The 27,115-nt window shown below is 32.3% G+C and overlaps 1 protein-coding gene across 1 annotated transcript in view; it reads right to left on the bottom strand.

Moving 5' to 3' along the window:
- LOC118194267 (acetoacetyl-CoA synthetase-like) overlaps positions 1-24,621 on the bottom strand; it is a 94,441-nt gene extending 69,820 nt beyond the window's left edge. The window contains exon 1 of the mRNA XM_035365490.2: positions 24,464-24,621. Coding sequence (XP_035221381.1) covers positions 24,464-24,491 — 28 coding nt within the window. The 5' untranslated portion in view covers positions 24,492-24,621. The remainder of the gene's footprint in view (positions 1-24,463) is intronic.
- Positions 24,622-27,115: the final 2,494 nt, after the last annotated feature.

The following is a 27,115-nucleotide window of genomic DNA, read 5'->3' as shown; positions in this document are numbered from 1 at the left end:
CTCTCATGATTATCCGTTATTTTGTTACATGAAAACATATGTTCTTAATTTAATTTGAGAATTTCAGATTGTATTGAAATTGTATTGTAATCTCATTACATTCTAAATCATTATTTTCTAGCAAATGCTGGATGCGGGGTGTGCAGTGGGATTGCACGATGTACCATAACAGGTATACCCTTAGATCCTTTGGAAACTTCAAATGCTCATCTCCTCGGTGGAACTCAGCCTTTTATTTGAGAGCTGTTATAAAGCTTGCAGCAATTTTAAGATATAGTTAGAATAGAATGTCACAACCAGTTAACCTGTGGTACATCGCTTAGTGTCCCCCATACTTTAACTTGTACCTGGCATTTGGCACCAATAGTCAACATACCGATCAAGGCCGCTGATACATGATTATATCAAGGATTCCACAAGAATAAAGTCTGAAGAACCTTTCAAGTATGAGGATACTTTTCTGGAGTATTACGAATAAATTTTCATTCAACAGTGACAGAAGCAAATAACCGTATATTTTTACTTTATTACTTAAAAAGGAATATAAAATGCGAAAAAAACCTGCATTAAATCAATATTTAATACATTTATTGAAAGAAATATATCAGTTTTTTTAAAGCTTGCATAAATAACCCTTTTTTCTTTATTCATGAACATTAATTACATAAATAACTTCCAATGAATTCACAAAGTCCCTTAACGAAATTCTTAAAAGCAGTGTTCAGTCTGTGTTCAGTTTTATAATGTTATTAGTTAAAGTTTAATTTTAATTATTTATTAATAGTTTATTAATGAGTTAATATAAATACTATCGTCGCCCAGACGATATAGTGGCTAGGGAAGCCTACTACAGTACCGAAGGGCCCGGGTTTGAATCCCGGGTAAGACATGGATGTTTGTAAATGTACAACTGTTGGTGCGGCATGGTGGGACTATAAGTATGCGTTAGGCCGCAAGTCCTCTAGTGTGGATTGGTGGGAGAGGGGAGTGATGGGAGACCCCCGGATTCCCTCCGGAGCGCTCTCCCTCAAAATTGGGGGTGGAAAATAGAAGTCCAACCTGTCTTCGGAGTAGGTTCTGGCTACCATTGTTCCATGTAATATGGACAAGACAACAACAAAAACTATTAAAATAATAATAATCAATCGCTACTTATTTAACAGGTTTAAAATTGGTTTTGAAAAACGAAACGGGATAATGTACAGCTTGACTTCCTCTTTGACGTAGTTGGAATTCGAACTTTCGGCCAGTTTTATACGCAAAGATATGCTTAAATGACATCTGAAATTTTTGAAAAGCAAGAAACTACGGTAAGAAAGAAAAGAAGGAAATAAACGTTTGAAAAGTACTAATATGAAAATAATGTGTTTTTAAGTATCTGACGAATAATTCAGGTTTAAGTGATAAACTACATGAGAAATGTTTTAAGCTAAACTAAAAAGCTGTCAGTCAGGTTGACAGTACAAATTTAGTTGTGACGACCGATCTGTGTCAACTATTTTTCAACCAACGTTTAAGTTAAAAAAGGAGAATATGAAGTTGGCAATAACGATATAATCATACGCTTCATAATTCTGAAATGTGCTGATAAAGAATAACAGGAATTCAAATCACCGTGAAATGAAATCACCGCCTAACATATTCAAATTAAATATATTTAAATAAATTTTCCGAAAATAACGCAAGATAAATAGTATAAAAGATGTAATAAAACAGTAAATGTGTCAAGAAGATGTAGAGCGTTTCACTGAGAAATAACGTGTCTTGCTAACGAACGCTATTTGGCACTTGTTTTAAAAGGGTTTGGTTTGATGGACTATGGCAAAGCATGCAAGCGCTATCTGCCTAAAGGGAGTGATGCCTTCGTGGAGGACTTTCCAAGGGAAACTGGCTCGTATACACGTTACACACGAGGAAAACAACAAAAGTGTGCATGCAGCCAGCCCGTTCGCCTGGAATCGAGCACAGGTCGGAACTACCAGTGTTCAGCAATTTTACCGCTAGGCTGCCGGTGGGCCTTGATTTGAAAGAAACTTAGAAAATCTCGCTAGATCTAGTATCTGCCTGAGGTGATTGATGTCTTCTTGGAGGACATTTTAAGGGAAAATGGATCGTATACCCGTTGCACATGGAGAAAAACCACAAAAACGGCCATGAAAGCCGCCCATTTGCTTGGAACTGAATTCAGGTCGTATTACTGGTCAACGACTTTACCATTCAATAGATTCAGGCTCATTCAATAGATGAAAAACGTATTTTTTCGCTACTGGTAAAGTTTTATATCATTAAACGAAAACTATTTAACTATTCATAAACACATGCAATAATAAATCAATGTACAATAGAGAAGAACTGTACCCGGCTGAAGAAAACAATATTCAAATATAATATTCAAAATCCAAGAAGCGGTATAATATTCAGATTTCAAGAAAGATTATGTGTAAATTTTACTATTCACTTCTTAACTATTTAATAATTGTTTTCAAAATTATTTCTGTTCTTTAATTTTCTTAAATAAATATACATAATAAAAAAGTAAACTAAATCGATGTATTAACTATAATTGTGCTTGATTGGAATAGCCGTTTTTATATTGACGATAAATGCAATTACACTTCCTCGGGAAAATTTCAAATAAAAAACGAGATTGTCAAAGAAATGATAAATATTTCAAAATAAAATACATTCACAGTATTTTCACGGAGAAATGATTCAGGCTCCGAGCTATGCAAGATATTTTCAATTAAACAAGAAAATCGATATAAAAAACGCAGTTCTAGGATAAGATGACTGTTAAAGATTCATATCTTTACTTTCCGCAATATATTTAAGATGATTTAAAAGGCAATTTTAAAACATTTTGCCTTAATTTTGAAATATTCTTGAAATGCATGTTTAAGTACATGCAACGCTTCCTAGTGCTTTCAGCGTTTCGCTTTTTTTAAAACTAGTGAATTGACGCCATTGTTTTCAGTGCGAATGATGACTTGAAGACTAATATGTTAATTTTTTGCTTACTGAACACTGTCTCATAAAGATATAAACATTTCATAATTCTGAAATATGCCGATTAAAAACATCGAGAAATGAAATTAATCAGTCTGAAACGAATATCTTTGTGTCAGATATAAACAAACATGTTAGATAGTCTAATTATGCTCATAATCTAAGAATTATTCGTGTTACATATTATTCGACAGCTGATCATTATTGCAGCGTTTTCTTTCAGTTTGCGCTCGTCTAATAAATATTACTTAACAGTTTCGAAAAGGTAATTCAAGGGGCTGTGCTACGATTGGATTTTTTTTTTTTTTTCATATTTGCAAATTTTTAATTCCCGGTATTTCCCACAGATTTTCTTCGAAATTTAACGAGAATCCCAAGAACAGATGCTGGAGTTCAGGAAACCGAATGTGCATTCTAACGGAAGGAATAAATAGGAATTTATGCGATTAAAAAATTTATACAACTATTCTATATATATACATAAATGCTAGTTTGTCTTATGTATCCACTCCACCCATTACACATTGGTATCCATATTCGAACTACATTGTAGAAGTAAAATTTTATCCCAGTTTAAAATCGGGAACTTTTATTACCTAGAGACGACAAAGATTTTAGAAGGAATCAAGGTTTGGTGTTTGGTTTGGTTTTATTAAATTACGGCAAAGCAATCGAGGGCTATCTGTCTTTAAGGGAGGGATGCCTTCGTGGAAGACTTTTTCAGGGAAACTGGCTCGTATACACGTTACACATGGGGAAAACCACGAAAACGCCCATGCAGCCAGCCCGTTCGCGGGATTCGAACCTCGGACCGAACTACCAGTGTTCAGAGACGTTACCGCTCGGCCGCTGGTGGGCCAGAAAATATCAAGGACAGAGAAAATTAGTGTAATTTAACTGGAGACAGATCAAAGTGAGAAGTTTCCTCTATGTTGTACTCTCAAAGTATTGTAACAAATTCTCTGTATAAAACCATAAAATGTAGAAAAATTAAAACTTAATGCTTATATATAGTAATCATTTTCTTACTATTATTTATCTAAAGATATCTTTCTCTCGTTTTGTCTATGTTACATAATTAATATTCGTATTTGTATGTCCATCAATAACAAACATCAATAACAAAGTATTTGCTTGCAGTTTCTTTTAATTCTTCTCTCTTCGCCTTGTCAAAGGTGTTGCATTGTAATATTTCCGCCCTTTTGCCTAGAGACTTACTATTAGTATACTTCTTATATTCAAACTTTCTTATCAAATTAGAAGATAAGTAACGTATCTTAAGTGTTATTAAAATGCAAACAGCCGTATTGCACAAGCAGAACTTCATATTAAATAGTTAACTGTTAAGCTTCAGTTGGTTTGGTAGATTATGGCAAAGCACACTTGGGCTATCTGCCTGTAGGAAGAGATGCTTTCTTGGAGAACTTTCTAAGGGAAACTGGCTGGTATACAGATTACCACATGGGGAAACCGCGAAAATGTCTATGACCCCTGCCCGTTCGCCTGGAATCTAACTGAGGTCGGAACTACCAGTGTTCAGCGATTTTACCGCTTAGCCGCTGGTAGGCCTCTGTTCAGCTTCAGAGAACTTATGCTTCACTATATATTACTTCTTTTTGGTTACGCTATGGAGTCGGATCATAGTAAATAAATTAAGTTCAACTTAATAGTTAGAACAAATAATCAAAAAAAAAAAAAATATATATATATATATATATATATATATATATATATATATGTAGCTGACAAATAAAGTTAGACTCCAACGAAATTGCAAAGTGAAATTACAATTAATAATTACTCTTATGGCTGTGAATACTGTAGAAATTGGATCAAATATTGATTATTGCATTGAACTTCATTTCTCCAGTATTAAATTGTGCAAAATGTTTTTCGAATTGGTCATTTTATTAATATTTTGTTTCATTATCACAAATAAGAAACTGTCATAATATACCACATCCTTCTTCAAGGGTTATGCTGCTTTCTTTATATCAAAATATAGTGCAGGGAAATGTTTTAATTCCTAGGAATAAAACAGCAACAAGAAAATATAAGCATCTAAAAGCAGAATTACGACTCCCCGGATAAGAAACCGTTGTGTTCTCTCCACCAGGGCCGGATTTAGACTTTATAAGGCCCTAAGCTATTTGGGATATGGAGCCTTTTATAAGTCCAGATATTATATGTCAGTGGCAAATATGATTTTGGGATACCTAAGAGGATTTTTTGAGGGGCCCTAAGCTATAGCTTGTGAAGCTTATACGTAAATCCTGCACTGCTCTCCACCGACAGAATTCTTTACAAAATGAGTTTTAACTCATATCTTCATAAAGTTTGTAAAATTCTCATATTTTCAAACAGAATTTGTATATGTTTTATATTTTTTATAGCTATAATTAAAATTTTCTTTTTACTCTGTCATACATACCAGGAACTAGAAGATTGTAATGAATAAAAATATTTCATGGAATAAAGTTTTCTTTGAGAGACATGTGGAAACAATTTAGTTATAATAATATTTTCTAGGAAATGTTACTATTTTAAAATAAAAAATGTTTAAGTTATTTCGTTTCAGATTTTATGTAATAATTCATTTCCTTCTTTTATACAAATGGAAATGGTTTCAAAACAATTTGTTTCAATGAAGTCAGTTTTTTTTTTTTTGCTATTTATTTTGAATCCATATTGTGAAAACATCCGATATCTTCAAAATTTTAATTAAAATTTGCAGAAAACAATAGTAGTAGTATAAATTTTTGATCGAACTCTTTTTTCTTTTGATAAACGATTAATTAACAAGTTTAAACATTTAACCTTCTGAATTCTTTCAGGAAATTTTTTAACTTCTAGTTCCCTCCTCCTCTTACTAACAAAATTAACTGAATTCCTTAAACTGACCTATTGTCCCGGCAAAACTATTTTAAAGGGCTGTTCTGATGTTCGAAAAGCTTTGCTTACTCTGAAGCCAGAAGTGATCCTCTTCCCCCCAGTTTTATAAATAAACTTTATACTTATGTAGTGTAAAAGAAAAATTCTGTGGTAACAATTGATTTCATTACGGTGATATACCAAATCTGAAGAAGTAGAACGATAAATAAAATCTGGTTAATAAAAGCTACTCACTCAAGCGCTACCCGAGTTAAAGGAAAGAAGAATAGAAAATCTAAATCGTAGATTTCCTAATAAAAACTGGCTTGTTTTAATGCTATACATGCGGAACACTACGAAACCCTTTTGGAGCAAGCACGTTTGCAGTGAATCAAACCTTAATGCTATCAGCGGTTCAGTGGTATTATTTACCATCATCAATTCACACTCAAAGATAGCTCATAGTAAGCTGTTTATTTGATTTGACAGAAAACAGCTACTAATGGAAAACATTACTCTCCGAAAAGTAATAAATCCATCTCTTTAAAATGAACTTCTTTAAATATTAGTGATTCCGAAAGCTGAATCTAAATTAGAAATTGGCTATCAACAGTTTTTTTACATATCCTTGCATTTTTCCTACAGAAGACTCCTTGTTGCTAGTATAAGTATCATTTAAGTAATCTGTTCAAATGTTCTTTACACATTCGTAATATTCTGATATTACAGAAAACTTCCACACAGCTTCCATTTCCTACAAACAGATCAATAAATCTTTTTAATATTTTTATTAGAAAAACTACGGTAATTACCATTTCATTGAGTAACCTTCAGGCGAGCCCAGCCACAAGGACATAGAAAAGACGCATCTGGAATTAAAAAGTTATTTTCTGTAGCCTCTTGGCAACAGCAGCTTTAAACAACTTCTGATCGACTTTTAGTTGTAAAAATCAATAAACGGGTAGGAAGAAGTTTTGATTAATAACAGAAGATGTGCATGAATTTGAAGAATAGTTAAGGAGAACTAACAATGCTGAACTAACATGTATCACCAACCAATGCTGAATATTAGTATTTGAATCACTGCCGCGCAGTTTTAAGGATTTAAGTTTTTAAAGTTTCGTTGAAACAGGTTCCATGAGAAATCAGTCTACAGAACGGAGATTCAAACTTGTTAATGTTCGTATATTTATTGCCAACTGATTACTAGATTGTCTTTTAAAATTTCATTTGGCAAAAAGTCAAATAAAGTTTTGCATATAAAATTAAGTAGCTACTTTTTTTTTTCTTGCAGTTACATTTGTTTCTTGTTAAATTACCATGTTTCGTGACTTACAATTGTTTCTGATAACCATGGAACTAATTTCTTCCCTTTCCTTTCCAAAAATTAAAAATATAAGCCAGAGAAAGGTAATTTAGAATAAAATAGGTGAGAAACTTTACAATTTCGCTTGAAAACACACTGGTTCTTGGTCAGTTATGTTCATTCTATTTTGTCTTTGCTTGCTGTAATAAAATATGTCTAATATTTTGATAATATTGCTCAACTACATATATAAAGTGTGTGCTCAGTTTACAAAGTGAATCATTTAGAAAGCAATCTATTATGCAGCCAGTGCTAGTTTACAAATCAGTGTAATAAATGTTTCAAGCACTATATAATACGTACATTTTAAAATTTTTGCCTGTGGTTTTAGTGTGTGCTATTATCTAATTAAAAATCATTGAAATCCGCTACAACATATGTCTTACCTTAAGGTTAATCAAACAGCGAACTTTTAAAAATGGTAGTGTACTTTTGAAGCTTTTGATATTTTCTTATTTATTTTGTTACAGACAAAATTAATTAAAATTTGTTTGAGCTTTAATTTTATTTAACAGTAAAAATTTAGTTTAGGAAATAGATATTTTTGTTCATTCAACTTAAGATCTATTTTGAGGTGTTAGATTTGTAATTTTAAATTCTCGGATGTGGAATTGTATTTTGATTCCTAGTTTTATTTTTTAATTGGTTTAAATTAAAGCCTTATGTTTAGATACAAGTTCAAAAATAGATATTTAACGAAGTGCTGTTTTCAGTTTAAACTGTCATAAACTTGAATAAATTATGTAAAAACAACTTTTTTTCTCTTTTCTACACTTGAAGAATAATATCATGTACAAAGGTATATTAAAATTATGTTTGGAAATATTATAATAAAAGGTGATTCAAAATAATCGATCCTTTTTCATATGAGTATAATTCCGTCTGATTAGCTTTGTATGAATGTGCTGTGTCTTCATTTTAGAACGCCATCAAAAACGAAGATGGCATTACCATTATGAATCTGCAGCCAAGAGCATCTACTCATGATTTTCGTGCTGCAGGTTACAAGCGGAGAGGTAGGCGTATAATATTTTCTCAGTTTCACTGATGTTATGAAATAATTCATAATTCTAAGAGAGGCAAACCTAAGCAGTTAGGCGGATCAGTTATCCGATTCAGAGTCAATTTCGTTGATGTCATGGAATCGCTTCATCATTCTCTAAAACGAAAGCTTGCTAAGAAGAGAGTGTCGACCGATAATCTAGCTCAAATGTTTTGAGATTATGAAATAGATTCATCGTTTTCTAAGAAGCAGATTAGGCAAGAGGTGGCAGAGGGATGGAATGGTACTCTCGTTCAGAGTCGATACTGTTGGCATAGCAGAATCACTTCATTGTTCTCTAACAGGTAGAGCGGAAGACTCGTTCGTTAATGTCATGGGAACAAGCCATCATTTTCTAAGTTATAGGTATTTTTAGGCGACATTAGCATTTCCAGTGATTAGTATGTTAATATAAATGTAGTATGACTTTGGGATTGCTCTTCTGTGGCTGGAAAGACAACATGGCCAATTAGTGTTCCATAGTTGGCCTTCTAGGTCACGGGATTAGCTTTCACCATTCCGTTTAGGCATATATTAAGGCTGTTCGGATTTGTACCACCTGTGCCAACAAGCCTATGTTGCCTCAATAATTCGCTGTTATTTCTATTAACATAGAACAATGAAAATGCTTGAACAAGAACGTCAGCCATTTGATTATCCTCCTGATATTGTTTATGTAACTATACAATATCGATCAGTATATCAGGAAGTAGAGTTTAAATAATTAGCCTTCCAAGTAATATTATTTGTTACCATTTTTTGTAAGTTATAAAATAATATATGAAATAGGATCAATTATTTTGAACGAACATGTACTGGTATTGTGACAAAATGTTCATTGTAGTCTCCTCGTGTTTATGTAAATAGCAAGTGTTGTTCAAGCTCACCTTTTAAACAACGGCCTCGTTGGAAAAGGCGAGAGATTCCATTAAAAACAAATTTTTTCCATCCATCTTGTCGCCATCCTATTAAAAACAAATTTCTTCTGCTTAGTTAGAATTCAAAATGTGACAATTAATCGACTTATTAAGGAGGCAGATCACTGATTGTTTATCTTTATTTTTTAATTGATTATTGATTTTTTTAAATTTTCATTTTATTACAAGTCTTTAATTTTATTATACGAAAACGAAACGCTATGAAAACTACTTTTTACTATTTAGAACTGCCAATCTTTTAATTTCAAAACCGACTCAAAATTTATCAAATTTGACAAATTTGATAAATTTGATAATCAGTGATCTGCCCCTTCAGCAATGAAAAAATAATCAGTTTATGGATTCGCTTAAGATGTTATGGTATGATGATTATCGGAAGGGCTTAAGTCAAAAATTCTGGGTAAGACTTAAAAATGTTTGCGAAAGGATAGTTGTCATGTCTGTGCAAGGGTAGGGGTAGGTAAAATCTGACTGTTTGAATGAGCTCTTGAGTACTTGTAATAATGTAAAGAAGCAATAGTGTTTTTCATTCTTCTGCATACTTCCGTGAAACATTTATACGGTACAATAATTCAATTTCAGAATTGTTTTTGAAATATTTATTCTTTTCGTTTGTTTAGTAAATTTTAATTTAACTAATCATTTGTTTCAAGTTACGACGTCCTTTACTCCTCGCCTTTCAGTTGAACCTTGTCAAAAGGTATGAAAATATAATACATGTTTAAGAAGGTAAATGGATATCAAGAAAAACGTTAAACCAAAATGTGAACAGTTTGCTCAAATGTTTGAGTTCTTTTATAATATGCTTTTAGATCTATGCTGACCGGAAAGTGAACAGAGATTAGTCAAGCAATCTGGCACAGTCTCTCAGTGGTACGTAAATTTAATTAATAATAACTATGTGATGCCAGAATTTTAACTAGAGAACAACTCTTCTGTTAGATTTTGAGCAGCATGAGGTCTAAAAGTTCTGAACTTTGGTTATTAATATTGCACTATTAGGTTTAGTGCAACAAGTTGGAGAATCCCCTTTAAATCAGAAATGGCCAGATATAGGCTTCCAAAAATTTTTTACTTGGCTAAAGACAAGATTTATTTTTCTTGTTATTTTCTTTTATTGTTTTTTCTATTCTCTATCTCTGTTCGAGCAGATTTACACACTCCCATTCTGATTCCCAACCGATAATAAAAGTTTCTTCTCTGTAAATGGCGTTAAAATGATGCACTATGTTATTATTGATTACCGACTTATTTATTTATATATTTTAACGTTTAGTTTCTAATAACGAACAGTACGCAAATATAAAGTGTACATACATATTATGCACGTTAAGGTTTTTGGAATCACACTTTATGTTTAAGAATTCTAAAGAATAAAATAAATTAAAGTAACTAATGAAAACGTGTTTTCATCCAACAATGTAAATGTTTGCTCGTAAACATATGTTCGACAAGCAGTTAAACGTGGTAAAGCTGAAAGCAAATTAAACTTTCCGTTTTGCTTTTACTTCTTCGGTTTTTGAACTCGAGATAAACTAGTTGCATGAAAGCAAAAATAAATAACTGTTTATTTACCTTTCCTCTTTGGATCTAAGGTTAAACAGCTATGTATTATGACAAAGCAACAGAAGATTTACCACTATTACTTGCTTTGTTTTAAATCGAGGGCGTTAAGAAAATTTAAAGGAAAATTATTGTTGTATTTCCTTCTTCACTTATTTATTAGAACTAAAATTTAATAACCTTTTTTTAAGCTTTTGAAGGTAAAAATAAAACAATTTACCCCTTCACTTATTCAGATCATAGTATATTCCTTTTAGTAATATGTACCATTTGTTGAGTAAATTACTTGCAAGATACTTTAACGTGTTTGCCACTGACATACAAAAACAAATTATGCATTGACACTACGGTAGGAGATACTTGTCGGCTTGCGTTAGGAAATATACAGTAAGAGCTTGCTGCAAATCTCCAACAAATATTCAAAACCCGTCTAATAGTCAAGTTTAAAATTGCACTACAAATCGAGTCGTATACAGGCAATGCGAAAAATTGCCATCTAGCTTAAATAAGGTGATTTCTGAACCCCCGTCTGTTCGAAAAATTACGCCAGAAACGATCATCGAATTGTTTAGAAAATGTTGCATTAGCACTGCTATGAATAGAACTGAAGAGTGCTTATCTAAGAGGGAAATAGCAACAATGTTAGGCAAAACGAAGAATGATGTCTTTCACTCGAACTTGTCTGCATCACTAAGCATTGAGGATAGAATTATTTAGATTACGATAAACTACTCCTAAGATATCTTCTTAAGGAAATGGATGCCTTCGGGAAGGACATCCGAAAGAAAACTGGTCACGTTACACATATAGATTTCTGATATTCGCTAGAAAATTATAATTCGGTACCGACGGTAAAAAGGTTTACCTATGAAAATGAAGATTAAATAAAATATTTAAAAATTATGTAGCCTAAAACAATTTTTCGGATCGAATTATTTGTAAAACATTTTGAGCTCGTATGTAATTGACTTCTAAACTTCAGTAGCAAAATATTTGTAAAGAAGTTTTGGCTTATACATGAAAATACACAGCGAATTTGATGGAGCCCTTCCAGAAAGGATTTAGGCACTAAGGATAACAGCCGCGGCCGATGGTCGCTATCTGTGTCAAGGTACATGGAGTCTTAGAGACTTTCTATCTGTTTATTTTTCTGTTTCTGGTTTCAGTATCACGACAAAATGAGCCTCACTGGCTTTGTAAGGGAGAAATATGTGCAAGGAAAGTCATTTGTTCATGTCGCGTTTTGAAACTTTCTGGCATTATTCTGATTTAATCAGACTTGCGTGGATATTGCAGATGGAGGCTACATCACAAGATAAGACATTCCATTAGATCGTGTCTTAATTAGATCCATTAGATCATCCATTAGATCCCATTGGACATGACTTGAAAAATTTCTGAAAAGAGCTTGAGTTGTGCACTATGCGGAAGATATTCTAATAAGTAACCATTCACCATTGGATCGTTTTATGGTGTGGTTAACGACAGCAATGAATGGCCTCAATAGACTTTACTTACTTTTCAAGCCCACCAGCGGCCGAGCGGTAAAGTCGCTGAACACTGGTAGTTCGGTCCGAGGTTCAAATCCCGCGAACGGGCTGGCTGCATGGGCGTTTTCGTGGTTTTCCGCATGTGTAACGTGTATACGAGCCAGTTTCCCTTAGAAAGTCCTCCACGAAGGCATCCCTCCTCTTAGTCAGATAGCCCTCGAGGCTTTGCCATAGTTACACAAACCAAACCAAACCAAACTTACTTTTCAAAGATCATTGTTATTCATAGTCTAGTAGGAATCTTAAGGCTTTTAAAGAAAACTTTTGCAAACTATCCCGTAATTTTTGTGCCCTTCGATCTGCCTTTCGTGGTATTATTACTAACTGATATATTTGAATACATATTATCATAAATAAGCAGTTCAATGCATTAAATGCATTGCTATAAAAACCCCAAATTAAAAATAGTTAAAATTCAAATAAATTACCCGATAATTACTTAATTTCCGCATATTATATTTATGAATTCACGACTGTCTTTTAGTGTAAGTCGAAAGTGTGGCTAAATAGAAAAATGGAAAAATTATACAGAATTTTTTGGGCTATGATTGGTTATATTATCCTTTAAGCAGATAATAACTGAACAGGAAACAAAAATAATAGTAAAATTCTTACTTCGACAGTTAAACATTAAATGTATCCTAGTCAAAAATAAATAAATAAATAAATAAAAACCTTGCAGCTACCTAAATAACAATTATGCGTTTCGCTTTGCTGAAACTGACTAATTTGAAATATCTTAATGCAGAGTTAGAGCGGTTTTACGATTTTATCTTTTAAGCCATTAAGCTGATTTTGTGCGTAAATGAACAGACTTAAAAATTAGTTCTCTGCTAGGTATTTTGTTATTGCTTCTTTTACCTTGGAGACAACTGAATAATAAGAGAGTTCAAGACCACTGGCGAACTTTTAACAATTTCAATTTCTATAATTTTTCATTAAGCGTTTCAAAAGTTGTCGTGTGCCGGCGCGCTGGTGAAACGTGTGTGCAAAAGGGTACGGAATTCTATTGTTATGAAATTCTGTATGTATGTAATGCCATTGTAAAACTACGATCAGTAGTATATTAGTGTATTCCAGCATTATTAGGAAAGAATAACATAGATGGGTTTAACATGTAAACATAGATGTGCTGCAAATCCCAATGGATGACGTACGTTTTCATTGTTAATTTTCCAAAACTAAACATTAAATAAATATGGTGTCTAACCTGTAATAAAAATTTACACATTAATGAATTGTCTAAAATTTCGTAATTTTCAATTCGAAAATAAAAATTTCATCTTGTTATATACTGGATATGTATGAAGTTAGTTGTTTTACAGCAGTGCCAATATTAAAACTGTATCTCGCAGGAAAATGTTAAATTAGCTAAGAAGCACTGGTGCATACTGCAGAACAATGTGTTTTAACGAAAACTATATTTTATTGTGTGAAACCCAATAGGAATCCGATTTGCAGAGAGGGTCAGTGCCATAGCCTTGATTTGAGTTCGTTAACTTTTACTTGTGCAATGGAAAAAGAGAGTAAAGAACTACTATAAACGCTACTCTAACGGATTCCTCTTTCTCTTGTTGATTTTCGTGAAAAGTCTGTAACGCATTTTAACTTGCATTAAACATTTCCATATTCTAATCAATATTAACGTATTTCGCATTATTGAGATGTCGTTTTTACGGTAAATGAGCTATAAAACACAGATCACGTTAGCTTTCTTAAAAATGTTTTTGCTTAATATTTAAGTTTTAGATATCATGCAATAAAAATTGTACATCCATGTACAAGTATTAGTTAAAATAATTTAAAAGTCACATTTTTGGATAACGAAGATTAAAAACTAGATCAAAAGCTATAGGATAAGAGGTTATAAAATATCCTATGTTTTTCACTTAAGAGTTGAAAGAAATGAAGCTACCGTACGAAATAATTTAGTTTTTAATCTATGTAAAATACATGTTTTTCAGTCCTACGCGTATCTACTCGAATCCGTATACATAAGTATGACGTATCCGTACAGCTATGTGTACAGAAAAACTAGCGCTTATGAAAATGTGAACGAAAAATCGAAGTTTTTTTTGTACATATTTTCATGTGCCTCCTGTTATAGGTATAAAAGTTACATTCTCAATGGTAATGAAGTCAATAGTCTTAATTCAGAAAAAAATCGCTACATTGCAACGCATCAAGCGGAGATTTAACGATACAAATTTTTTGTTCAGCAGTAGAAGGAAATTTTCACTTTCAGACTGTTCTTGTTAAATTTTATGATCGTGTTACTGACAATATTACAATTAGTAAATATATAATATGTTAACTGTTAGGAGGTTTGCAATTAATAAGATTTATATTATGCAACAAGCAATTAAAAAGGCAGATTTTGTCAACTTAGTATAATCACTGAACTCAATGCATACAAATTTTTCCTAAATTAGTTTTGAATGCAAGGAAAATTAGGCTACTGTTAAAAAATAAGTATTCAGTGGACTTCTAATGAAATTTCGATGAAACATTGTGGATGAATATTACACTAGACATAAACAAAGGGGTTATGCGAAGAAGTATCAGAATTAAGATTTCACATATTGATGGGACAAAAACAGCACTGAAATATTAAAAAGTAACCTTAATGTCTAATAGCATGCTTGATGAGAGAGAGCCAAGATGTAGATTTAAAAACGCAGTTCTTGCAGCAGTGCCATGCTGCAAGAACTTTCGACGTTTAGGTATGACTCGATATTTGCTGATGACAGCACTCTTGGCATGCTATTCTGCTAGCGTTGCTGCAGCTCAAGAAATGTTCTCATTTTTCTATTAAGAGAGAAATCTTAAAATACTTACGTATTTTCCCGTCGATAATGAGATTTGGCGGGATCCTACTAATCACGCCAGTCATTCTGGCATATATATCTTAAGTATGAGGAAGCTTTCAGATTATTTGACAAATTCATTAAAACGTGTGCTAATCATTCCGGTGGCGAAAATTCCTTAATTGCATTTGAAATAGCAACATAGTCATTCTTTTTAATTAGGCGCCCAGTTAAATACGAATCTAAGTAATGGAATCGCGGTTGTGGACTTTTTTTTTACTGTTCCATTTTGCCAAACTGCAAAGATTTTTCAATGCTTTTGAATTAGCGCACTAGTATAAACAGTCCCTTAATTTTGAAAATAATCCACTGCTTGCAGTTCTGTAGAAGATATGTCTAAGATTTTTTTTATAGTGCAAAAGAAGAACGGAGAATAGCAGTTAACTCGTATTTTTCTTTACAAAAAGTTTTTCCATTTAGTGGAGATGGCTCGTATATTTATTTCAACATCAACTTTAGAAAAGCTAGAGCGAATGCATATTTGCCTTTTTTTTTTTTTTTTGAGTAATCCTTTTGCAGCGGAAAATTCTCAAGACGTGTTGCTCATCTCATTTTTACTGTAATTTTCATCATGAGTTTATTAGATTTACCGAGAAATGAAGGCGAAGCAATCCATTATTTCCAAGGATGTAGTACTTTCCAAAAAAAAGTGTGTTAATTATTATGCAACGAAACAATGCAAAAAATTAGCAATAAAAACTCATGAAAAGTCAATAACTACAGAAAAGTTGTTGGATTAAGATCGAGGCAGTAGTTAGTCCGAACACTTGCCTTCCACTTTAGCAAGAATTATATGTGGAGGCAAATCAAAAAACTTGTTTCCTTCATCTATTGGCATCGAAAATACTATATATCATCGCCAAAAGATACTAACAGATTCTAAGGCGGTATATCGGCGGGTGCCAGTTAATGTACAATTATCAAATATTATATGTGAATATTACAGAACGTAATCATTTGAAAACCGAATTCGATTCGATGGTAATTAAAAGAAAGAAATAATCACCTAAACTCTGAAGCAAGTTAAATATTTTTTTATAAATATTTTCGCAAATAATGCCATTAAAATGTAAGTAACAGATTAATCTTTAGTGCATCTCAAGAAAGGGAAGTTGTAGAATATTTACATCTGCTAAAGGGTTCACACATCACTAACAATTTGAAATAGCTTCAAAATACATTTAAAAGGAAAATTAAATAACTTAAAATTTTCAGTAGCATGCCATTCGTATTAATGCAGGTTTAAAATGGATATAAAAAAACTTCCAGCATGTTCAGCGACCGTTGGTAAGCCCTAGAAATAAAACTCTGGATTTTCAAGATTTAGAAATTTCAAACTGTGTCCTTGTAAATCCAACTGGATATTACAATTTTATAAATAATTTCTTTTTATTAATTTTGAAAACAAAGTATTGTATTTTTCTGATACTGCAGGCATTAAGCATCTGTTCTAATTCTAAATCTTTAAAATCGGTTAACTGGTTAGTGAGTTGATTAAGATAAATATACTATCTGACAGAGAGAAATATGCATTTATGAAGAACCTTCTTAGAAAATATGGCTCGTATTCCCATGATGAAATCCATGAAAACTCTTATGAAACCAAGCCATTCACCGTAGCTTGAACTGGAGTCAAACTATCGGTGTTCAATAGGTTTCTTCATTTGGCCAGTAGGATGCGCGTTTGAGGTCAAAAAATACTCTTGGCAAGTATCACAAAGTTATAAATTATTATTGATAAAATTTTTGATTTTTCAACCAGTAACGTACTAAACTGATGAGAACCAAAATATTAATTTTAACGAAAATAGCTAAAAAACAATGACAAAATTAGCTGTAAATATTATATCCGATAGTTCAATAGACTTAAAGGCAGATTTATAAGACAGCAGACTTTTAGACTTATAAAGCAGCGTGCACCAAACAGTATCCTACACAAAAGTATATTCGGCAATGTTGTCTATTAGCCCACCAGCGGCCGAGTGGTAAAGTCCCTTAACACTAGTAGTTCAGGTCCGAGGTTCGTATCCCGCGAATGAGTTGGCTGCATGGGCGCTTTCGTGATTTTCCCCCATGTGTAACGTGTTAATATGAGCCAGTTTCCCTTACAAAGTCCTCCATGAAGGCATCCCTCCCTTCCGTGTAGTGCCTCAGGGCGGAACACTTATATAATAAAAGCTTGTCTATTACCGACGTTAATAGAAGATGTTTAGTTAGATCTTTTCTGTTAACAATTTTGCATAGAAAGATATATGCGTTAACGTTGCCTCTTGGCCACCATTAAATTTAAAGTTATTTTCGTCGCCTAAAAAAGTGTTCTTGTTTTCAAAGTAAGTATAATTAACTTCGGTTATTTAAATATTTCAATAACCACGAGGGACATCCGCCTAAGCACGTATCTCCCTCATGTACTAATAGCATGGATATCTTCACGGAGCATGGATGTTTTCTGAGAGAAACTGGCTCGTACTGACGTTAAACATATGGAAAACCATGTAAAGCCAACCACGCAGCCCGTTCACATGGCTTCAAACCTAAAACAAACTGTCCGTATTCAGCGGTCTTTAACCGCTCGACTCGATCACTAGTGGGACTAAAATATTGCCAATAAAATGCTTTTAAAGTGTGTCCTTCTATTTTGTTCTTCATTTATTCAAATAGCTAACCTAAGAAATGGTTTATATTGTACGTTTATATGACTTTTAGAACTGCCATGAACTAATGACGACAGCCGATTCTCGTTGGCAGTATCATATTGGCACACATGTCTTTATACGAAAACCTGTCGTGTTTTTTCATATCAGAAGAGATTCGTTTATTTTTCCAAACCGGCAATAGCATAAATTTGAATTAAAAAACGTATGTAAATAATCGCATGGGATGCGTTGTAGTTGCAAATTGGGGTTATGAGAAAGGTTTATATGAATATAAAATTATACTAAAACACACAATTAGTTCACTTATTTAGAATAGTTTGAAATGTAATCGTTTCTGAGAAATGGCGCAAGAAAAATTAAAATATGTTAGATACAGATGATCCCACACGCCTAATTAGTTTTTAGAATACAAGAGATTAATCGCCAGTTTCCATTATCAAACACGGTGGTATACTATAAAATCACCAATGCATTTCATGGTTTTGATTCTTCATGCAAAATACAATTAAACTGCTTTGGAAATTTTTTTTCATGAGTCTTCTAATACTATTAAGATTGTTTTCAGTAATCTTAATTGCTACCGTTTGATTGACAAACCCTGAGGGTATTGCAAAAATCACACGAGGATGTCCCATTGCTCTCATTCAGGTGAGAGATGACAAGTGAACAACAAACGGTAGCCGTGAATCAAAGACCATTTGACTGACCACTGTTACTACAAGAGGTAGAAAAAGTGGGCCATTCTGCTACCCAGCTGTGAGAAAGCTCGTAAATATCTAGGTTATGGTACCCCAGGCTGTGAAATATGCCGTTTCGGGACTCCAGAAGTAGATTATCAATAAGGAACAAATAACGGATTTTTTGATCACTTGACTGATAAGTTTTGCCTTTCGCTTTTCTTCTAACTCTATTTTGTTCTCTTTCCGTTGTTCGTTTAACATGGAATTCTTTTTGTTAAGAGTTTCTATAATGGTGATAAACATAATTGTTATCCATAGGAAATGTTCACTATCGTTGAGTAAAATATAATACCTGCCAGGATTAAAATATTAGAGCTAATGTTTATATAAAAGTTCTGCTCTTGGGTTCAGACTTTTGTTTAACAGAACTTACTCCGTTGTGTTAAATTCGTTATTTTTAATATGTAAGGCTTGATATATTCAAGGATAAATGGAACACAAGGCCTTTGCCACCCCTTTCAAGGGCCTTCCAGATCCTTTTATAATGTGTAAAATTTGAAATTACTTCCAAGTAGATATTAGAGAAATTTAAGATTTTAGAGAAATTAATAACATTTTTAATTCTAAGATTTTAGAATAATTAGTAATAAAAAGTTAATGTTTTTAATGTTAATAATTAGTAATAAAAGTTAATGTTTTTGTTGTCAAAAATCAGACTTGGAACATTATCTTCTGCTCGTACTGACAATCTATACATCGTTTAGCGAAGTCTTAGATTTGTAAACGAAGACTTTACTTCAAACTTTGGTTATTAAACTAATCTCATTTTTATCTCATCACTTTAATATTTCATTTTTAAAAATAAAATCAGTAAAAATTTCGTTCTCTTTACTTCAGTTTCACCCCCACGAGAAGAAGCAATTTAAAATATATGGGCTTATATTTTATACAATTCATAATAAAATGAAACCATGGAAACGTTGCATGCAGGAAGGTGAAATGAGATTTCTATATAAAAACTTTAAATGAAAAAAAAATCAGGTTATTTCATGAAATGCTTGCATAATTCGCCTTAATTTTATCTACTACATTGAAAAGTATTAGAAGAGGAGTGGCTTCCGTAAGGTCTTGCCTCGGGCCCCATTTTAGTAAATTGGACCATCGTACCAAGTTAAAATACTTGACTACAAGTACTACAAGTTAAAATACTTGAGATCAATCACGGAGAGTTAATTATTTCGTTAAACTGTGTTTACGGTAATTAAGCTAGAAATAAAACTGTTTAAAGAGAATATCAAAGATCTTGCGAAAATCATAAAGCTCACTAAAACTGAAAGGAGTTTCTAATGTTTCCTATTCGTTAATTTGTTTGGAAAATTAAGATATTTTCTGTTTTAAATTTTCTGTAAACTTTATTACACTCTAATTTGTACCCACCTTCCAGCTAAATACTGAGCTTATATTTTAGCTGTTTCTTTATCTTGTTTGTTTAGGAAATCAACTGTAGTTTTCTTTTTAATAAACTTTAAATTTAGTTTATTAATACTCAATTACAGTGTTGTATTTATTTGAATACCCCAAAACTCATTTTAAGAAGAAGATCGTCTTCTTGGAATATTTTCGAAGAGAAACCGTATTTCCCTTTCATATAAGGAGATACTACGAAGATACCCATGCAGCCAACCAGTTTGTCAAGATTTGAACCCAGATCAGGTTGGAACCTAACAGAGTGTTTAATGATCTTATCCGTTTGGCCACAGGTGAGCGCTACAGAAATAATTATACGATGTAAGTCGCCAAGGTACAATATAGAACACAATAATTAGTTTTCAATAAAAATAATTGCTTGACAAAATTCTATAATAATGGCCTAGCAGTTCTATTCGGTACATTGTACTAGATGCTACCCTGGTGTAATAGTTAGCATTGCTTGTTGCCGCACTATTGGGTCCAGTTTTAAAGCCCGCAGATGACTTGGATGTTTTTAAGTACATAGTAGATGGGAAGCAAGGGGAGCTCTGGCGAGCTGGCGATTTAATCCTTTTGAGACGCTTCATAAGAGGGAGAAAAGGATTAGGAAACCATCGGATGTTTTCCTCCGGAAGGTTCTCCAACGAAATTGAAACATAGCTTTCGCGTTCTGGAGTGCGTGCTTAAAGTGCAACTTAGGCATCGATCTCGATGATGAGACAGCTAAATGACCAATATGTATAGGTCATTCCAGATGAAGGCATTTAGTCGCAAGTATCCAGCCATTTGAAAAACTACATAATAGCATTTTTTCTTATGTAAGTTACTTCACATTGGAAGTAAGCAAAACATCTGCAGTAAAATGTATATTTAAACAAAGAAATAGAATTTTTAATGCATTTGTTTAGAATTCTATATTTTAAAACTCATCAGAAGAAATATTTAGACAATATAGTGATATTTTGGCGAAACAATTTAGGTAGCTAAGAGTATACTTTGCTAATAATACTTTTTACGAAATTATGGCAAAGCCAGTAAGGACCATTTGCCTGAAAAAGAGCCACACCCTTGCGGAGGAGCTTAAGAAAAATGACTCTGTACTCCCGTTATACGTAAGAAAAAGTACGAAAACGCCTATGCTGCCAGCCAATCCGTTTGCCAGGATTTGAGCTTGGGTTGAACTAAGAATGTTCAGGAGTCTTATTCACCACTGATAAGCCAAAACCACGAAATATCGGTATAAATATGCTCATTTCCTTGCCTTTAAAAGGCAGTGAAAGCTGCTCATTATTACCCGCATTTCCCATATGAGATGATGAAGCTTCTTAAAACAGATTTGTCTCTGGGTTATTTAATTACGGCAAAATAATAGCTCAATCTGCCTAAGGGACGAGATGCGTTCAAGGAGGATTTTTAAGGCAAAGAAACCCATATTCATAATAGACATCAGTCAATAATGAGCTCTACTAGCGATGGGGTGTTAAATTTTGGCAATGCTAAATTGTACAGAAAAGCATATTATATGCTAATATAATAATTTTGTATTGTAATTTGCGAATTACTTGCTAATATATAACTACTTAAAACTATTAATTCGTAATGAAGCATTCATTTTGCAAATCCTCACAAACCCATTATGTAAACAATTTTTTAATCAAAGCTTACGAGAGAATTTACAAAGTGCGTTGCGTAGCAAGAATAATTCTCCAGTAGAAGTTTAAGCGTTCTTCTGTTCATAAAGGAATCAGTCTGGATACAATTGCAAAACTTTTGCAGACATTAAAACTCGAAGGTTGCGTACAAGAGTTCGTATAAATAATTTAATTGCGTAAAATCTCAAAAAATCTAGAGTCTGAAAAAGAAAGAAAAACCGTGCATAAAATATTTTCCGGTCTTAACTCTTGAATAATGCTATTTTAAACGCCACTTTTTATTATCATGTAACATATTCAGAAATATATCATCATGACAAAAATCAAGGAGTTTTTCCGCAACATTTTTTTTTCCGACTGCATTACAAAGTTTCACATTATATAAGGTAAATGCATGATTATTACGGAGAAAGCATAATTTGATTTCTCTCTGAACCAAGAAAGTGCAATAAACTTTAAACATGTTTTTCTCGAAACAACCGATTCTGCAGATTCGGAGTTTGGGCGTGGTGCTTATAATATAAATGATTCAAAAGATTTATTTTGCAATGTTTCTTGAATTGAATGATCATGTTCTCACTTGAATTCACAAGAATTCAAAGTGCAGGTGTAAAAATTGAAATACAATGCAAAAAATACTAAATGTATAAATAAAGAACTATTGAAGATCTTTACTTTAAGGAAGGATATGCATAAATCTTGTGAGGCAAAAAGCATTGGATTTCTGTCATATCTAATTAAATCAAACTTCATTGATTCCGACAAAGAAGAAGTTTTCTTATATAAATTAAAGTTTTTGCAATTTTTACTAATTTACTAATAAGATAAGATACTTTTTAACTCAAAAAGAACGAATTATGATGTTAAAAAGACATTTGTAGAGAAGTACATTTACATCATGTAAATGTAATTTACTCATAGTTTATTTTTTCACAGGAAACAGATGACTTCATAACTTGGGAAAAAAAGTTTAAAACATGTTTCACCCTAAAAATAATGTGTGTGTGTGTTTATGGCAAAGCCTCGAGGGCTATCTGCCTAAGGGAAGGAATGCCATCGTGGAGGACTTTCTAAGGGAAACTGGCTCGTATACACGTTACACATGGGGAAAACCATGAAAACGCCCATGCAGCCAGCCCGTTCGCAGGATTCGAACCTCGGACCACACTACCAGTGTTCAGCGACGTTACCGCTCGGCCGCTGGTGGGGCCTAAAAATAATGATCTTTAATGTAAAACAAGTGGGAGAAACTTTGAATTAAGGTACACTTAATTTTAATATTAAGAAAAAAATATTGGTGCAGATTTTGAAGGTTGAATTTTGCATTCTTTGTCAGCGTAGATGATAAAATTCTGACTGACTAAATTTCAAAAGAAATACACGATCTGATTTTCCTAGAATCTTCATCAGCTTTTATGATTCTTTCTTCCTCTATGCATTTGTATGTACATCTATATATACAATAGATGCGTATAAAGTCGAGAAAATATAGAAAAACGCATAAAGTTATGTCTTTAGTTTTCTGCCATCTCTCTGGGTTACCTTTCGCTCCTGGATTGAATTAGTGAAAGACAGCAAAGGTCTCCATTAAAAAATATAAATTTTCTATTTAATTTAAACTTTAAAATTCAAATCCCACATGTATATTTACTCCCTGGACTCATCATAGATTATATACTAATATAAAATCTTAATAGTTTTCGCTATAAGAATTCAAGAATTATTCTTCAGACACATTTGCGGACTTTTACTACTTGCCGAAATATACTCTTGTTATAATATTCCATTTTATAAACAATAATAGCTGTATAAAGTTATTTATCGCTGTGTTCTCCTTACGTGTAAAAATATTTATATTGAGGTAGAATATAAGAGATACTACAATTAAGCTGAGAGATGTCAATACACACTTATTTAGAAGATAATATAGTACTAACAGTATACAGGAAACCAGTTTTAAGAGATTATATAACTGAACGTTTCATATAATTTTAAGTTAAAAGTTTATAAAAGTTAATTAAGCTGAAACCCCACATGGTTCTTTAGGAAATTCTTTTAAAATATCGATTCAACGATTTTTGGGGAAACTATTGCTTTTATGTTAATAGTACTGTAGTGTAAATTTACACCTATATCATAACTTTAAAATATGTTAAAATGCTTTGAAAGCGTTTTGAAGAAATTAAAGAGATTAAAATAAAAGTTTCAATGAATTTTTCTCAGTTTCGCATCTTCCATTTTGTAAATTATTCTTATTTTCATAACATAGAAGGCACTGGCTGAATTATTTTAAACATTTTTGTATTTATTCTTAATAATGGTTATAATATACATTAATTTAGATTTTTTATAAATAAAATATTAATATTTTAAAGTGTAGATAAAACACTCCGAATTCAAAACAGAATAAAAATTTAAAAAATATTCGAATTGAAATTCACGTAATTAGAACTCATTAATTAGTTTTAATGATTGTTTGAATGTGTGCATATTACTATAAAATAGTTATTTGATTCTTCAAATTATCAATTTCGAATTTAATTTTTACAGAGTAAAAATAAAACTTAACATAAAAAAGAAAAAAAATTGTTATAATTTCTTACGCCTCTTAAAGTGAAGTAAAAGCCAAATTATACAGTACAATAAAAACTAATAATAAAAACTTAGCGTTTTCTTCTTAAAACGTCAAAAATAATACAGAAGATGTATACACTTTTACAAAATCACACATTTGCGCTAAAGATAAAATGTATCCGAATATGTATAATCTATATGAATATAAAATCTATCTATATGCTTACCCGGCGTCCCGTTTACTTGACCGTTCATAGTCACACAAGAAGGTAAATCACTAGTAGTCCCGAATAGTCTCTGATAGCCGCAGGATGCTGACTGATCAGTTTCTCTCCTTGTATCCTCTAGTCTTATCCCATCCGGTGACTTGGCGAGAAAAAGTTTTCCGCGCCAATGATCAACTTTTCCTTTCACAAACCGAGAAGGAAATTTTCTTTTCAATCCCTGTTGCAACATATCCTCCGACCCACCTTTAGCGACAGCTAACCTTTCGGGGATATTCGCTTGCCATTTCCGATTAATACCGAGTGGACAATAGCCGCTATTGCATTTCCAACAAGATATAATGATACACGAAGCGACTTTTCACATTTTAGTTTGTCAGAACGTATTTCGTAACTTAACTGTTGTCAAAGAAACTGTCTTCTGAAACATTATCTTTCCTGATGCTTAATAATTGCTATAAATCACTGCAAGAACTGCTGTAAACAAAACGCAGAAAATATTTAATAGAAAATAAAAAAAAAAAAATATATATATATATATATGATAGTTAACCGAATTTTTTTCATTAAATTTGTAATTTTTATAATCATTAAAATTATAAAAACTTCATTAATAAATTATATTTATAATGTTTAATCGAATTATGTAGCATTTTGTATAACATTTAACTGAATATCGAAGCATCTGCATGCACTACCATTTTAAATATTTAACATTTATTGTTTAATACTGAAACGATTATTGTGATATTTCTAATATGTAATAATTTAAAGTGTGTAATTCAAAATTTGGTAATCTAATTTGCAATATTTATAACATTTGTTCGAATATTAATCGAATTTCAATAACTTTAAATTAAAGGCATCAGAAAAGAGCTTCCTATAGTCGAAATTTCGAGCTGAAGAGGTTTTAAGTAAATTGCGTTTAGAAAACTCCAAGAATAGCGCGCAGATGTGCTTATGTTAAAAGCCAAAGGCCGAAAGTGGGCTCTTTACACTGGCCAGCTGATGGAGCCAAAGCAGCATAAGCAAAAGCAATTTATCACTACTTTAGAGCTTTGGCTGGACAGTTCTAGCTTTTGTCAAGAGAACATGGTCAAGTTAGGAATTATCTCTAACTGTGCGTTTCACAAAATTGATATGTTTGCGGATGAAAGTGTATTTGATGTCCTTTGACGTAGTAACTATTAAATGCTATACAGTAGACTCCCGATTAACCAAGTTGGGGATTAACTGGTTATTCTCTAAAAACGTTTAAGTTTGCTTATTGCGGAAATATGAGGAAATTAATATGACATATCAGAATAAAGCAGAAGTTTTACGGGAAATACGAAAAGAAATATAAAATTATTTAGATAGAAGCAGTGATTGGCAGATTATTCGAATGTGGCAAAGCGCGCGAGGCCTATCTGTGTAAGGGAAGAGCTGTTTTGATGGAGAACTTTCTAAGAGAAATTGGCTCGTGAGTATTCCCGTTACTGATCTGGAAAAATACTAAACCCAACTATGCTGTAATCAGCCAGTTTGCCTAGGTTCAAACTCGATCGAGCTATCAATATTCAGGAGCTTAACAATTGGGCTGTTGGTGGAATTGGATAATAACAATAACAGCAGTTGATGTCACGATATTTAAAAATTATTTTTATGCATAAGAATGCAAAATTTTCTTGAACAAATCCTGGTATAAAAACATTGTTAAATTATCTTTAAGACTGCTATCGAAATACGAGAATAATATAAAGAAAAAAAAATTTTCTTTGTCTTTTGAAGTGTGCTTTTGTTTTGAATGCTAATTTAATATACGTAAGGAAATAAATTTACTCTTTAAATCAAACTACATAAAAATATAGCTAAACCGTTGAGACTATTTCCTGTTAATTATAATAGGGGTTATTTTTCTTCCCTGTAACTTTTTAACTGCTGTCAGATTAACTGTGATTTTAGATTAACCGTAAATGTCGTTGCTGATGTTAAAGGAGTGTCTCTATTTTGTTGCTTGCATACAAGTAGAAATCTCTATAAATATTTCTGTTCGCAGGGGACTGGAAGGAATCGTTTGTAACATTTTCTTAAAGGTGTAGATGTCTTATGAAACAGACAAATATATGACAACTTCAACTCGACTTGATTATGAAGGAAAAAGTAATATTTGTTATCTTATATTAATGTTAAAAGCTACAGTTTTATCATTAACTAGCTGAAATACCCGATAGTTGCTTTGGTTTTACCCAGTGTGAAGAGGCTTAATGTAGGAGGAATTTTTTTCGAAATCTCAGGTAGACAGTGATTTTCCTCTTGTGTTAGTTCAAGGTGAGATGTCCAAAATTTTAACAGCTTCGAATAAAACTGTAAATTTTATTTAGATAGAAAACAAACATTATTTTTATCGTACCTTTCATCTAAAAACTTGAAAGTTTAAAATTTTTTCGTCTGTTTTTTTTTCGGAGCATAAAATTTATATGGTGTGCCGGATATTGAATAACACACGTGTAATCGACTATATAAAAGCACGTGGTGTTTTCAAGTTAATTTCTACTCCACAAAGTCATTATCCCTGTGCATCTTGTTGATACCCACAGCGAATACAAGGTGGATAAGAAACGGCAGTCGCTTGAAATCGAAGGACATATTTGAGTCATTGGGTGTGAAAAGAAT

Source organism: Stegodyphus dumicola, chromosome 1 (assembly GCF_044657685.1).
Source record: "Stegodyphus dumicola isolate Sdum_Otavi_A_Nest chromosome 1, ASM4465768v1".
NCBI classification, from domain to species: Eukaryota; Metazoa; Arthropoda; class Arachnida; order Araneae; family Eresidae; genus Stegodyphus; species Stegodyphus dumicola.
The sequence above is the reverse complement of the archived record's forward strand: the minus strand, read 5'-3'. Positions and strand labels throughout refer to the sequence as shown.